This window comes from Vicugna pacos, chromosome 26, assembly GCF_048564905.1.
Source record: "Vicugna pacos chromosome 26, VicPac4, whole genome shotgun sequence".
NCBI lineage: Eukaryota > Metazoa > Chordata > Mammalia > Artiodactyla > Camelidae > Vicugna > Vicugna pacos.
The window spans coordinates 3,218,367-3,232,514 of NC_133012.1; the positions used below are offsets into that span (position 1 = coordinate 3,218,367).

General features: G+C 42.7%; 1 protein-coding gene across 2 annotated transcripts; it reads right to left on the minus strand.

Moving 5' to 3' along the window:
• Nucleotides 1-1,220: 1,220 nt before the first annotated feature.
• Nucleotides 1,221-14,012, minus strand: VDAC3 (voltage dependent anion channel 3). Of its 2 annotated transcripts, none has more exons than XM_072950200.1 (9): nucleotides 13,830-14,012; nucleotides 11,577-11,645; nucleotides 10,733-10,782; nucleotides 6,833-6,985; nucleotides 5,789-5,841; nucleotides 4,525-4,752; nucleotides 3,085-3,235; nucleotides 2,134-2,191; nucleotides 1,221-1,723 (listed from the first exon to the last, which is right to left on the minus strand). In XM_072950200.1, the coding sequence occupies exons 2-9, from the start codon at nucleotides 11,641-11,643 to the stop codon at nucleotides 1,632-1,634; spliced, it is 852 nt and encodes a 283-aa protein (XP_072806301.1). In that variant the 5' UTR covers nucleotides 11,644-11,645; nucleotides 13,830-14,012; the 3' UTR covers nucleotides 1,221-1,631. The 2 variants fall into 2 exon arrangements, with proteins under 2 accessions (XP_072806301.1, XP_072806300.1); XM_072950199.1 differs by lacking the exon at nucleotides 13,830-14,012 and adding an exon at nucleotides 13,169-13,309.
• Between the last annotated feature and the right edge of the window lie 136 nt (nucleotides 14,013-14,148).

Below are 14,148 nucleotides of genomic sequence, written 5' to 3' on the forward strand. Positions count from 1 at the left end.
TCAAGGGCGACTGTGTTACTTATCAAACGTGCACACACATGCCATGACTCGGCAGTGCCACTTCTGGAAGCCGGTCCTAGAGACCTGCACCAGCTCGTCCAACAGCCACTACTGGACATGCGGATATTTAATTGCAAAGTTGACTTTTAAAATGAAATATAATTAAAAACTGAGTTCTTCCACTGACCTATTTGCATTTCAAATGTTCAACAGTCACACGAGGCTGGCGCTGCCAAAAGGGATGGCGCAGACACACGGCGCCTTCAGCACCACAGGAGGGCTCTGGGCAGTGCTGCCCGAGGACACTCGTGGAAGTGGGCAGACAGCCTGCGCAGCGCTGTTTGTAAAGCAAACTGAATACAGCAAAAAGGGGAACAGATAAATGTTACATTTACACAAGTATAAAAAGTATGAGGCGTTATCTATATGCCGAACAGAGGACGTGGCTACGGTACCTTTAGACTTATGCTGCAGAGCAAGATATGCATTTTAATATGTATATACGAATAGATGTATATGTAATCACATGAACGTCTGCAAGGATACATGTCAAACTATTAGTGGCAGGGGAAGAAAGGGGATGGAGAGAGGAATGGGAATTTTCACTTTATTCACATCTACACTGACTGAATTTGTTGCGACCAGCATATATTCTGTTGAAAAAAAAGATTTTCAGAAGTTCTACTTTTAGAAAGATGCCTTACTAGTAAGCCCTGAAGTTCTTACAGTCCACTCATTTCTTTTCTAAAGTGGTATTTCCAGCCTTTGGTTTCCGCATTTTCCTGAGGCGGGGGGAGAAGGGTATGGTTCTGGCGGTAGAGCACATGCTCAGCTGCAGGTGCCCCCCCTCCAGCTGGGAGCCCCCTACCAGCCTCTCCCCAGCAGCACGCCCCAGCTGTATGCGCTCCTTCGCCCTCTTTTCCCCCAGTCACACCCCCACTCTTTGCCGGCAGCTGTATAAAACCACCAACAGGATACTATGCTGTGACACTGCAACAGTGGCAAGGACCTCACTGGATGTGCCTCTGCCCCGCAGAACTAAACTCGGTCTCAGCCCTCGGCCTGACTGCGCAGGAGCAGGAGGGAGGCCCGCAAAGGCGGCAGGGGCAGCGGCAGCATGGGCACCTCAGACACAAAACCCCACCGATGAGAAGGGTTTTACAAAACAAAGTCAACCACACCGAATATAAGAAAGCAGCACCAGCAAGTCAGATGAGCAATTATGTTCCAAATGTGACGGGTTTATTTTATTTTACTCTGATGCCAAACCAAAGGTTCCACTACCGCACAGAGACCACTATGTGACAAGCCACGAAGGAGTGGTGTGGGCATGCAGGGCGCGGTGACAGCCAGAGGGCCGGCTCCCTTCCTTTGGAACACGTTTAAAGCAACACTGCGGAACTGAACTGAAATGTGGCACAAACAGGACCACTTCCGGGCGTGCCTTCAAGCACCTCCCTTACCACGGACTCGATCTCTAGCTTCAGTGTGGGGAGGATTACAATTCTTTGGAAGAATAAAAAGTTCACACTTTTGAAATTTCACAGAAGAATTTTAAGGCCAAAACATAGTGGGTTCATTTCTCTTCACCTCCAGGGACAAAGCGGACGCTTTACTCAAAAACCCCCACATTAAGCTTCCAGTTCAAATCCCAGCCCCACCTTGTGACCACCGGCATTGAAGTTCTTTCCATCGATGAGAGCGGACAGGGTCAGCTTGACTCCTAGGAAGAAGGAGACAGACACCACAGTCACTCGTAACAAGCATTAGTCAGAACTGCGCTCTCTGGAAGCAAGGCTGGGTGGATGCCATGGGTTCCAGCTGGCTGCGGGAGTCACGGCTGTTACTGACCCGACACCAGTGACCCACAACCACCCACCTGCAACGAGAAACGCACAGTCGTGGCACACTGTATGTGGAATTCAGGGTTAAGACTAATTAGTGATCAACCAAACTCGTAAGCCAGAGTAACCGACTTGTAATTAGACAAATGTTTTTAAACAAGAGTTCTTGATCTGTTCTTTGAACCAAATGTTACACAACGGTCTGAATCAACCTGCAGGTTGTGGGTTACTTTCATTATTCCTCTGTCTCCTGCTACCCCAACCCAACATTACTCATTCCTTTACTCACCTGGTCGAAGGGTCTGAGTATAACCCAGTCCAATCAGGCTGGCATTGTTTACTTTAGCCTAAGATTAGGAGATGAAACAGAAACAGAGAACAATTTCAATTTCATAATATATCATTCCAACACAACCACTTCACGCATCAGATTTCTAAAGCTGAAACACCTCAGGGCCAATCCAGAATTACTGAAACTGAAAATTAATAGAAGATAAATCTTTCAAGAATTCAGCAAGACTGGTAGGAATGGAGCGGACCTTAAGAATGCATGCTTAGAGGCCTGAAGCAAAATTTTAAAACACTGTGCAGCCAAATACCCCTCCCCGTGAACTGAATTCTTCTGATACCAGTTTACAACACCTGACAGTGGTTAGAGCATGAACTCTGGTGCCAGACAGATCTGGGCTGAAATCTTGGCACTGCCTCTTATTGTGCAGCCTTGAGCAAGTTACCTGACCTCTCTAAGCCTCAGCTCCCTCACCTCTAAAATGGGGATAAGGATACAGTACTCACCAAATAGGATTAAATGAGATAATACACATAAAGCCCTTAGCACAGTACTTGACACTTAAGAGCTCAATTAGTGGTATTAGTAACAAGAATTACTAATAGCAACACGAATAGTAATCGAATCCCAGGAAGCGACAGATAAGAAAATTTTGAGGCCAAAGAGATAAAATGACTCAAGAAGGTCAGACACTGTGCGCCAACTGCACTAACCCCTGGCAGTGTTTTGCTGCCTGTGAGAACAGTGCAGGGAGGTAAGAGGTCCACTAAGGCATTATTACAACAAACACATGGGGAGCTGGGACTAGGACCCGTATGTCCTGACTTCACTACACGATGACTGACTAGCTCAACGTTAACAGAGAACATGCAAACAACAAGCCTTCTGCAGCAGCCTTTACAACGTGGATGAAACCCTAAGAGCCCATCCGGTCTGGCAGCACATTCTTACAGAGAGAGAAGTTCTACAATCCAGCTTGTACTTAGCAGCGATGCCAAAACGGGTGTTGTTACTGCCAGCCGTCCACGCCAGGTTTATTGACGTTTCAATCTTCTCATTCACCTTCTGGTAGATTGACCCTCCAAATTCAGTGCCATCGTTCCTGTTTTCATAGCAAAAGAAAAAGTCATAAAGATCTAGCTTGTACCGTTGTTACAATACAGAAACAAATTCTAAGACCATCTAAACCAGGGTCTCATTTTGCCACTACAGATCTCAGCAAACTTCTAGCACAAATGACTGCCAAACAAAGCAAGGAACCGAATCTAGCTGTGTAATTTATAACCGCCTAATTAAACCACAGTAACACTGGATTCATTCACTTGGCTCCTCCACAGGATATAAATTTCTCAGACACCATTCAATTATGCACAAAAGCAGACACCTCCGGTAAATACGATCTGTGTGTCTCTGAGATGTTCACACTGAGAAATTTCAGAGTAGAGTTCTATAAAGATCCTGCTAAAAAAAAAACTTACAGTGGTACAGGCCAACTCTGGATTTCATTCAAAACACAATCTTAGCGTTAGAAAGCAGCCCCTTACAATCTGTCAGTGCGCAGCCCCAGAGAAGGACCCAAGGTACTGCCTCAGAGCATCCCAGCAGTCAGTCCCCGAGTCCTCATGGTTCCCTAACAGTGCTGTTTCATCAGTTTCAATGCCTCTGTCTACACCACCGCTGACTTTATTTTAGTCATCACAAGTGGATTAGTGTCTAGTGGAGACCGACCTGCAACCCTTCAAAAATGCAAAGCTCATCCTCTGCCGTTCTTCCCGGGACAGCAGCAGTGCCCAGGAAGTCAAGACAGAAAATACCATTTCAAAGTTCAAATTCATTTAACTAACAGACTGCAGCCTACAGACTTGAACCCAGGACCGCTCTGAGGACTTGTGCTACTTCTAAAAGCAACAGGGGTAAACTGGGTTCTGACCAGGACACCTGAAAACCTTCACAGAATTACAGGGGCTGCTCCAGGATGCTCAGTTCAATGAGGGGTTTGTTCTCCCTGATCCAAACAGACCTGCTTCCAGAAACTGCCAAGATGAGCAGGGAGCCAGAGGAAGCAGGAACATCTCCAAAGGATCCCTTCTGACAGGAGGCGACCTATGCCCCGGGCTCTCTCCAACCCAGTGGTTCTTCTACAGATCCTAGGGCAGTCCGAAGTGTGAGGTCCAGGCTCCGAGGCAACAGCACAGCACTGTGCGCCAAGTGCGCTAACCCCTGGCAATGTTTTGCTGCCTGTGAGAACAGTACAGCGAGGTAGGATGTCCACCAAGGTGTTATTACATGCAAATACCACCCCTTCTAACCTTCTCAACATGCTAGCGGCTACCATCTTTGTGGGCGACGGCACCGGCACTAAAGGAGGAAGGCTGAATTATGAACACTCACACGTGAGTGTGCAGCTGGAAGTCTGCAGCCTTGTAACCCAGGGCGAAGTTGTTCTGTGACAGTTTGGATTTGGCTGTGTCAAAACTCATCTGATAGCCAGCAAGCCAACCTTCAAAGGCCAACACAGCCCAGCCATAGATGGTTGGTCCAGAAAAATCTATATCAACATTACTGCCAAGACTGAAACAATCCCGTTTATAGGAAGCCTTCAATTTCCCACTCTTCTTTCTGTAAAAGACAGATAAAAACAACGTAAGTTTTTACTGCTGTCCAGGAATCTTTAGGGTTGGATCCCTTCTCTCCCCCAGAGTAAACACTATTTTCATAGATGGCACATATATAGTAAAAATGTTTCAAATGACCTGGCTCTACAAATATAATTTAGTTAGGATTAGAAATATATATATTATTTTTTAATCTATTCCTCACTATAATTTCAAATGATGGGCATTTCATGATTAATTTCATGAAAGCATAAGGGAAGTACAAAAAGGTGTTAAGAAATTTCAGTACAAATCAATAATCTGAAGGTGTATGTACCTAGATATACAAGAAGCCAAATTTCTTCACATATTCCCAAATGCTATAAAAGGTAACACCCAACACACTTCTAAATGATTAACCTGCCATGCAGAGAAGTGCACTTATTTTTGGTAAGCTTATTTACTTTTCTTAGGTCAGTGTTTTCTCCCTGGATAACGTCAGACGGATGGAAGAGAAGTGTGCATTTCTGAAGGACAGTAGTGAAACACGAAATTAGCTCCCACTGGTTCCTGTGCTGGTCCCATCAGGCCTTTTAGGAGAACCCTTGTCTGAAGATAGTCAAGTGTGGAGCAGGAAGGACACACCTGTCGTCACAGCTGAGTTGTGCCACGTGGCCCCCATCGAGCACGGCTGTCCTTACACAGCACTGCCCATGTCAGCCAGACAGGAAGCAACGTAATCTCCATTTCTCACATGAAATTGAGGCAAGAGAAGTTCGGAGATTTATAAAGGCTAAGAATCAAGGAAGCAGCAGAGCTGCTCTCTGCGGTGTGCTGGTGCCAGGAGACTACTCTCTTCTCTTAGGATATTAACATCGTAGCCAGCATCACCTCCAGCCTAAGAACCATCTAGTCTCAGACCTCGCCCTGCTCCAGGGAGTCTCACCGCAGCCTCCTGAGCACCGCCTGCAGCTCAGCGTCTCACTGCACCTCCCTGTCCTAAACCTCCCTATCCCTTCAGGCCCCAGAATCATTTCAGAAAACGGGGTTTAGATAATTACCCTGTGTTCGGTACAAATATGGTATCAAGAGTCAGTTTCAACCCTTCAGCCAACTGAAAAATAAAGATTTAAAATGAACAATTAGTAATTTTCAATTCTTTTCTTGACTTGAAAAAACAATTCTAAAGTTTTTTCTAACTTCCTCTCTAACAACAACTAAAAGGAAGTCATTAAAGAAAGCCAAATATGAAATTATTTAATAAACTGCCTCTTCATCCTTCCCTGCCCCTACCCCAACTCCCCCCAGGATTCATCATGAATCTCTCACCAAAAAACAGGCTAAAACATACAATTATTACAATCCCTCCCCTATTACAATCAATAATGTGCACAAAACAATAAAATGCCAATACAACAAAGTAATCGTGATACTCCTTTTTCTTCTTTTTATCCTTTAATTTTTTTGTGGGGGCAGGTAGTTACGTTTCTTTATTTTTAGAGGAGGTACCGGGGATTGAACCCAGGACCTTATGTATGCTACACATGCGCTCTGCCACTTGAGCTACACCCTCCCCCCGATACGCTCTTAAAATTATTGTGATAACTGGACCTGTCACAAGCCAGCCTAAGTAACTTATTCAGCCATACGTATATACATTATCTACATATGGTACTGTGCACAGACACAGACAGCAAAAAACAGTGCCCTGAACATAGCAGGCACTTGACAAATATTTGCTGAAAGATTTTCTCTATTAAAAAAATTAAGGAATTTTAGAAACATTCTTCTGTGGAGTCAGTTTTGCAATGATTACAAAACAGAATTAAACTAAATCACTGCAAACAGCTTGGTCTACTCAGGAGAGGCTCAGCTGTGAACAGTCAGAAGAACCATCAGAAAAAAAAAATGTGACAATTACGTGCTCACCAACAAAGCATTACTTTCGAGAAACATGAAACATACCAAAGGCGGCCATGCGTAGAGAAAAAATGCACCAACTGGACAGGGTGCAAGCTCTCATGCAGATTACATCTGGGGGTTTGCTCATCATTTTACCTGCAAGGTGAATTCACCCTACTAATAACCTCTAACACCCCTCTCACCTTATTCTCCAAAGAGATCTCTGTCCCAAGAGTGTTGTCTGTGTTCCACTTCTGGGTGAAGGTGAGCCCATAGTTGCAGATCTTGTATTTGGTCTCCAGGTTGCCTGATGCTTTCCCTGTATCAGTGTAAGCATGACCCGAAGTCGCAAATTCCTGATAAGAAAAAATAATTATTTTAAAATCAGCTCATTCCAGAAACTAGTGTTCAATGTACGGAAACCACAGCCCTGTTCTGCAGTGGCATGTCCCTACTTCCCTTCCTCCATTCTGACCTCTGAACATTTTACCAGCTTTAGATCTTCCCCTTACTCCACCTCTTACTGACACTTCTTGTGCCATATACTCTCTTCCTAAATGGGAATCTCAAACTCTCTCTTTTGGAAGAAAAATACCTTTATTGAAAATAGATGCCTTTCCTAAAAAGACAAAACTATTGAATCTTAAATATTTTGCTTCCACGACCTGAAAAAGACTATCAGTTCACCAAATCTTTTGAACTATTAGTTAATTTTAAGGCCCTTAAAAAACCCAAAACACTAGAAGCCCTAAACTCCCCTCTTTTTGAATAAGGTCAGACCTTTACTGCATTAAAATTTTTTTTATTTTTATTGTGGTGAAATACACTTAATATAAAATGTACCACTTCAACCATTTTTATGTGTACAGTTCACTGGTATTAAGTACACTCACACTGTTATGAAAACTTTATTGCTTCTGTCCACAAAACTATAAAACTTTCAGCATAAAGAACATCAATATTTGAGCAAGGCTATCCTTTAGAATAGAAGGAGAGAGAAAGAACTTCACAGACAAGCAAAAACTGAAAGAGCTTAGCAACACTAAACCCATGCTAAAAGAAATATTGACAGCTTTACTCTAAATAGAAAAAAAACAAGATGTGACAAAAATGAGAAACTCGTAACTGGAAAAGTGATAACTACCATGAATTACAAATAGAATAAACACAAAATTGTAAAAGAAGACATCTAAATCGTTAAGAGTGGGAGAGGGAAGCAAGGAGAGCAACTGTGGAAAACAGTATGGAGATTCCTCAAAAGACTAGGAATAGACTTAACATATGACCCAAGGATCCCGCTCCTGGGCATATATCCAGAAGGAACCCTACTTCAAAATGACACCGCACCCCAATGTTCATAGCAGCACTATTTACAATAGCCAAGACATGGAAACAGCCTAAATGTCCATCAACAGATGACTGGATAAAGAAGAGGTGGTATATTTATACAATGGAATACTGTTCAGCCACAAAAACCGACAACATAACGCCATTTGCAGCAACATGGATGTTCCTGGACAATGTCATTCAAAGTGAAGTAAGTCAGAAAGAGAAAGAAAAATACCATATGAGATCGCTCATATGCGGAATCTAAAAAAAAAAACAACAAAAAAACAACAACAACAAATACAAAACAGAAACAGACTCATAGACAGAATACAAACTTGTGGTTACCAAGGGGGCAGGGGGTGGGAAGGGGCAGATTGGGATTTTAAAATGTAGAATAGATAAACAAGATTATTCTGTATAGCACAGGGAAATATATACAAGATCTTGTGGTAGCTCATAGCAAAAAAAAAAAGTGACAATGAATATATGTATGTTCATGTATAACTGAAAAATTGTGCTCTACACTGGAATTTGACACAATATTGTAAAATGACTATTACTCAATAAAAAAATGTTTAAAAAAAGAAAATAAAGGGTGAAAAAAAAAAAGAATGTCAATATTTGACAGTATCTACCCACTTTACACAACAAAATGGAATGTTGCCAACTCATCCCTCTGCCCCCACCCCCCACCCACTTTTCAGAGTGCGTTCTGTCAAAGTTACTATGAGTGCCTTAAAATATATCCTCTTCCCTAGTTAGGTATCCCTTCAGTCATATGACAATAAGCAATTAGAAATAGCTCTCCTTCTAGGGGGAAACAAACAGTCAACACCTGCCACTGACAATCTATGAACTGTCAAGGAAAAAACATTCTGTTTTTAAAGAACGTTTCTGAACTATGGCCAACAGTAATGAAATGCCACCAGCCCTTGCCAGTTGCTTCACTGACTGCAATACGAGTCCTCCTTTCACCAAATACCCTGCTGCTCCCTAACTCTCGTTCTCCAGGCTGATGAAACAACTGGGGAACTGTGATCTGTTTATCAGCGCTGCACAGAAAGTCTTCAACGGGAGTATCCTGCTGCACACTTGGGGCACGGCTTTGGGAGAACATGATAGAACGTAGTCGTACTTAACAGGTCACATCGCTTTCTTTTAGTAGATCCAGCTACCCAGTGTTATCACTTTTCACATTTACCTTTTATAAACTTGAAAGTGTAGCAAAGATAAACCTTAATTCTGGTGCAAAAACATTAAGGTAAAAGAGTATTTCGTCTACATTTCTTTCGTACCATCATCATTCCTTAGCCTGAAGCTCTGCCAAAATTCTAAAATGCCAGAGGTACAAAACTCAAAGTGAACGCTAGAATTTTCCTAAGCTGAGTTCCAGGCTCATAATTGCTTCAGTTTTTGGTCTAATTTCATAGTTAGATCAAACAGTGCAAAATATATTTATAACATGCAAGTTCTGCATTCAACACTAGTATGTGACAGAACAATCATTAAAATGTTAGTGTTATAGACGGCATGGCACAAAAATATCGAGACAATCTAAGAAATTTGGAGCAATGGATGAAGTTTATCCTAAATATCAGAGAACAAAAGCAGTCATAAAAACAAGCACACAAATATGCTGTTTTTCTTACCATCTGAATGAATATCCCCACACAACAGCAGCATGAAAGGGAGATAAAATTTCAGTTGTTGATTCTTGCAACACAAACCTACCTTGAGCAAGTTCTGAAGCCCTAATCAAAATGAGTATAATTTTTCTGTTTTAACCAATGATATAACAACACCCCATCCTAGTTGGGTAGTTGCACACATACTTAACCACTAGAAAACCCAGGGAAAGAAGAACGGTGACAAACCAGGGTTATTGTAAGACAAAGAGCCATAAATACTCCACATGCTTCCTGCCCTTCTAATTAAATCCTTATGTCCAGAAATAAAATGTGCACTGGTTTGAAAGGTAAATACCAAACAAAAGAGATGCAGCCAGTAAGGAGAAATCAGAGAATAAGGTGAATGTAAAATTGATTTATTTGCTGAGACTCACTCAATAAAAGCTCTGGTTAGTGATGCTTTGATAATGTGCTGATATATCCTTTACCATAGCCTTTTTTTTTGTCTTTTTTTGGGGGGGTAATTAGGTTTATTTACTAATTTTTAATTTTTTAATAGAGGTACTGGGGACTGAACCCAGGACCTTGCGCACGCTAAGCACACACTCTACCACTGAGCTATACCCTCCCACCCTTCCTTTACCATATTCTTAACTTAAAACAAAAAAGACTACTAACACCAATAAAAACTGAAGGCTAATCTTCTACATGCTTTTCTACATTCGTTTTTACTAATCATGAAGGGACAGAGATGAAAATTAATCTGCCTTTGTAAAAGGGCAATAAAGTTTGCATGAAACCCAGTACAATGGAAGCAAAGATTTTAGTGTCCATGTAGATATTCATGAAAGTGTAAAGATATGATATGGGTCAAAATAAACATATACTTTCTGTACCTTCTGAGGATAAGACTCAGAGTATGCTTATTACAACAAACACAAACGGTCTCCCAAATTCAACCTGATTATCTTCGGGCTCAAACCGCCAAGCGGCTCACTGAACTCTGAGAAGAGAGCAAAGTTGCAGGGAAGATGGCGTAGCACCAGAAGTATGCTGTTTCAAGTAATGTGACTAAACAATGATTTTTAAAAAAGGTTCCTTTATGTTACTTACGCTGCATTTATTAATAATATATTAAGTACTTACCACTCCACTACATGACTTGGTTCTCAGATCTATTTTGACCATGCCAAACCCTAGACACACACACAAAAACACAGTAATGTACAAAATGTGACATGCACTCTAGTCTTAGAGATTATGAACTTAGAAATCAGCAACTTAGAAATTAAGAAAATGGTCCATAATACATTCCATGTGGAAAATACAGTGTTCTCATTACATGAGAGTTCCACAAGAAACTGAACTGTAACAAAACAACTTCAGTGTAATTTTTAAGCCCCTCAAAATAGAGAAATATTTTTAAAATACAAATTAAAGAACAAATGAATGAAAGGAATATGCATTATTTTAAGAACCCAAATTATCAGAAAATATTATGCAGATATACATACAATTAACATTACTAGTTAATAAAAAATCAAATGTGTGGGGCACAAAAAGACTAAATTTTAAAAACTAGAAATAAATGTCTACTTGGTTTCAAATACTAAATGTTATTCCAAAGCCAAAAGCTGTGTCTTCACTCTCATGAAAATACTGCCATTATTTGGAGGAGGAAAAATACACTCCCTACTTTAATTGTCCCCAGGGCTAGCCACAGGAGGCATACATATTACAGATTGATATTATTTCACCTAACAGATAATATTAAATACACACAGGTATGTGTTCATGTATACCATGGCTTTTAATGCTGGTGGGACTCTACCTCTAAAGAGGTCTAATAACCTGCTAACAGTTATCCCTTTAAATCTGGTGAAGTAGATTAATGTTGATTTAAGCTTATTTTATTAAGCAGAGTATTTTGCATATAGCAGGCAATTACTGATGCTTACCCAAAACTGGTCATTTACAATAGCATACTTACCATATCCTTTGTTGAAGACATCCTTGGCAGCCTTTCCTAGGTCACAGTAAGTCGGTGTGTTACACATATCTTATAAAGAAAAGTGAGGACAGAAGAATAAAAATAACCATTTAGTATTTACTCACTGTCCCTCAACTGTTTAGTCCTCTGAGAAGACGTATGCAGTTTCTTTCTTCCTTTCCATCATTAATGCTTACACCCTAATGCAAGCAAAGTTAAGAGAAAACATTCTGCTCCTTTAAAAAGAGCTTTCCAGAACACTGGAGAATGAAAGGGTTTTTTCATGAGAGTCACAGAGGTCATCTTTCTGATTGCATTTCAAAGAAAAGAAATTTCTCACAGGCTGAAGGAGATGCTTTGTTAAACTGGGCTTTTACTTCTTAAAAAAATGCAAAAATTTACATTAGAAAAACATTTCTTGGGCTGTTATAAAGCCAAAGAGATGTATAAGATGAAAGGGAAATTTGTTGAGGAACTGTAAAATAGATGCATTAAAAATGAACATTTTTGTCACTCTGAAATTCAGTTCTTAAAATAAGCATTACCATACTAATTGAAATGTATTCATCCAGAATATGCCCTCTCTCAAAGCTCTTCTTAAAGTGCAATAATCTTACCTATTAGCCAGAAATAGGAAAGATTCTACCTACAGTAATCTGCTTACCAAAAATTGGTGTACACTTTGAAAACCCAAGGTGCCTTGACTTTTTCATCCTGCCTACTTAGTATTCAGCCAGCTTTTCTACGGCCAATATGACCCTCACAGTCCTTTGACCCCTGTGCATCACGGGAAATCTCTCCCTGCAGCACCCTCAAAAGCCATATCTAACCAATTGTAGGACCACCTCAAGCGACCCCATTAGCTCCCTTACTACATCAGAAAAATGCAAAGCACCAGTGAGCCCCTGCAATTACTATGCCTGAACCACCTACAAACTCATATTTATTTATATTTAGCCTAGCTCATAATCTGGCCTTCTGTAAGTCTTTGCCTATTTCATCACACTTGAAAACAACACACTATAATGCACTTCTTAACTGTGAATTCATTTAAAATGTGTTCCTTAACCTAACCGTGTCAAATATGACAGACATATGTTAACACACCCGAATACAGTACAAACATATATATATAAAGTTAAGAGGAAAGAGCATAGTAAAAATGAAAGAAGATAAATGTACTGACTCACAGCATAATAAAACCATGTTCTAAGCCACAGGGTTTCATAGTTCACTTTCAAAGCAATTAATTTACAATTCAGTCCCTTGTGTTCAAACGACCAAATTCTAGGTTTTTTACATATTGCCAAACGCAATTTTATATCACTCTTTATGATCACAACTGATGCTGGCATCTGTTGAAATTTTGCCAGAAGTCTATAATTTGGGGAGGTTAAGCATAGAAATGCTAAGGCTTTACCGTCTGGCTTTTTATCTACTGACAAGAGAAAAGACAGACTTAAAAGTTTATAAACATCCATCTAGGGGCTAAATACAATCTTTTAGCATTTTGCTTCTTCTTCAAAGCCACTGCCAGATACTTCGCAAAAGTGTAGGTGGTTTGACCTCAGTTTTGCCTAGTTCAGTCTTACTTTTTCAGTCCCACGATTCTGATCGGAAATGCACTGCTGGTATGATCAAGCAAAAACTCGAGAAGACACAGAGACTTCATTTTACACACATTTTCATTACGAAAGCATTTGTCTGTGGACTTGCAAGGCGCACCGGGGTTGCATTAGCCGCAGTCGGAGGGTGGGGGTAGCGGTAGGGGTGGAGGGTGGGGAGTGGGGGGGTGGGGAGGGGGCTCTGTAACAGCTTTACACAATTACTAACGGACAGTCGGCCCGTTTCGCCTCTTTAAGTTGCACATTCAGCATCCTCCCTTTAGCGGCAGGGAGTGGAAGAGCTTCCCTGATGCTGGAAGCCAATTCTGGAGGGGAAGCCGGGAGCGGGGGTGTGTCTGGGGTTCAAGGACCCAACTTCCCTCGAAACCAGCCTCGCGTCCGGCCTGACGCCGGGACAGAGTCCTGGGGGCCGGCCAGGCCGGGGACAGGTGGCGGCGCGGCGGCCCCGTCACCTGAGGCGGCCAGCGCGGCCAGTCCCCGCCGCCCGCCGCCCGCGGGCCCGCGCCCCGTTACGCGGCCCTCCCCTCGCGCGCCCTCCGTTAGCCGCCTCCCGCCGGGGCCCTGCCGGTCGCCGCCTGCCCCGCCCGCCCCGGCCTGGCCGCCGGCCCGCGAACCCGGTTCGCCTCACCTCCGACCGGAGGGCCTGTCCGCTCCACCAGGGTACAGCTGAAGGTCTTCTTCAAACCAATGCCGTCCGCGCCTGCGCGGCCCCACGCCCGCGGCGCCTGCGCGCCCCGAGCCCCACGCCGCGGCTGCGCCGGAGTGTCGCGCCGGGGTCGCGCTCCGCGGGCTCGAGACCGACCAACACCTCCAACTGCCCGAGCGCGCGCGCGCGTGCGCGGCAGACCCGGCGCGCAGGGCGGGCGGGGGTTGACATGGAGCGCGCAGGCTCGGGGACCGCACCTTTACCCCTAGGTGCTCGCTCTCGCGAGAAGGCGCGGGGGTTA

Bases quoted from the DNA above. Each gene is read 5' to 3' on its own strand.
- VDAC3 (XM_072950200.1), bottom strand. From the start codon at position 11,643: ATGTGTAACACACCGACTTACTGTGACCTAGGAAAGGCTGCCAAGGAT. The intron at 10,783-11,576 runs GTAAGTATGCTA...GTGTGTGTCTAG, and splicing joins TGTCTTCAACAAAGGATATG to GGTTTGGCATGGTCAAAATA. The intron at 3,236-4,524 runs GTGAGTGTTCAT...CTATGAAAACAG, and splicing joins TTCCAGCTGCACACTCACGT to GAACGATGGCACTGAATTTG.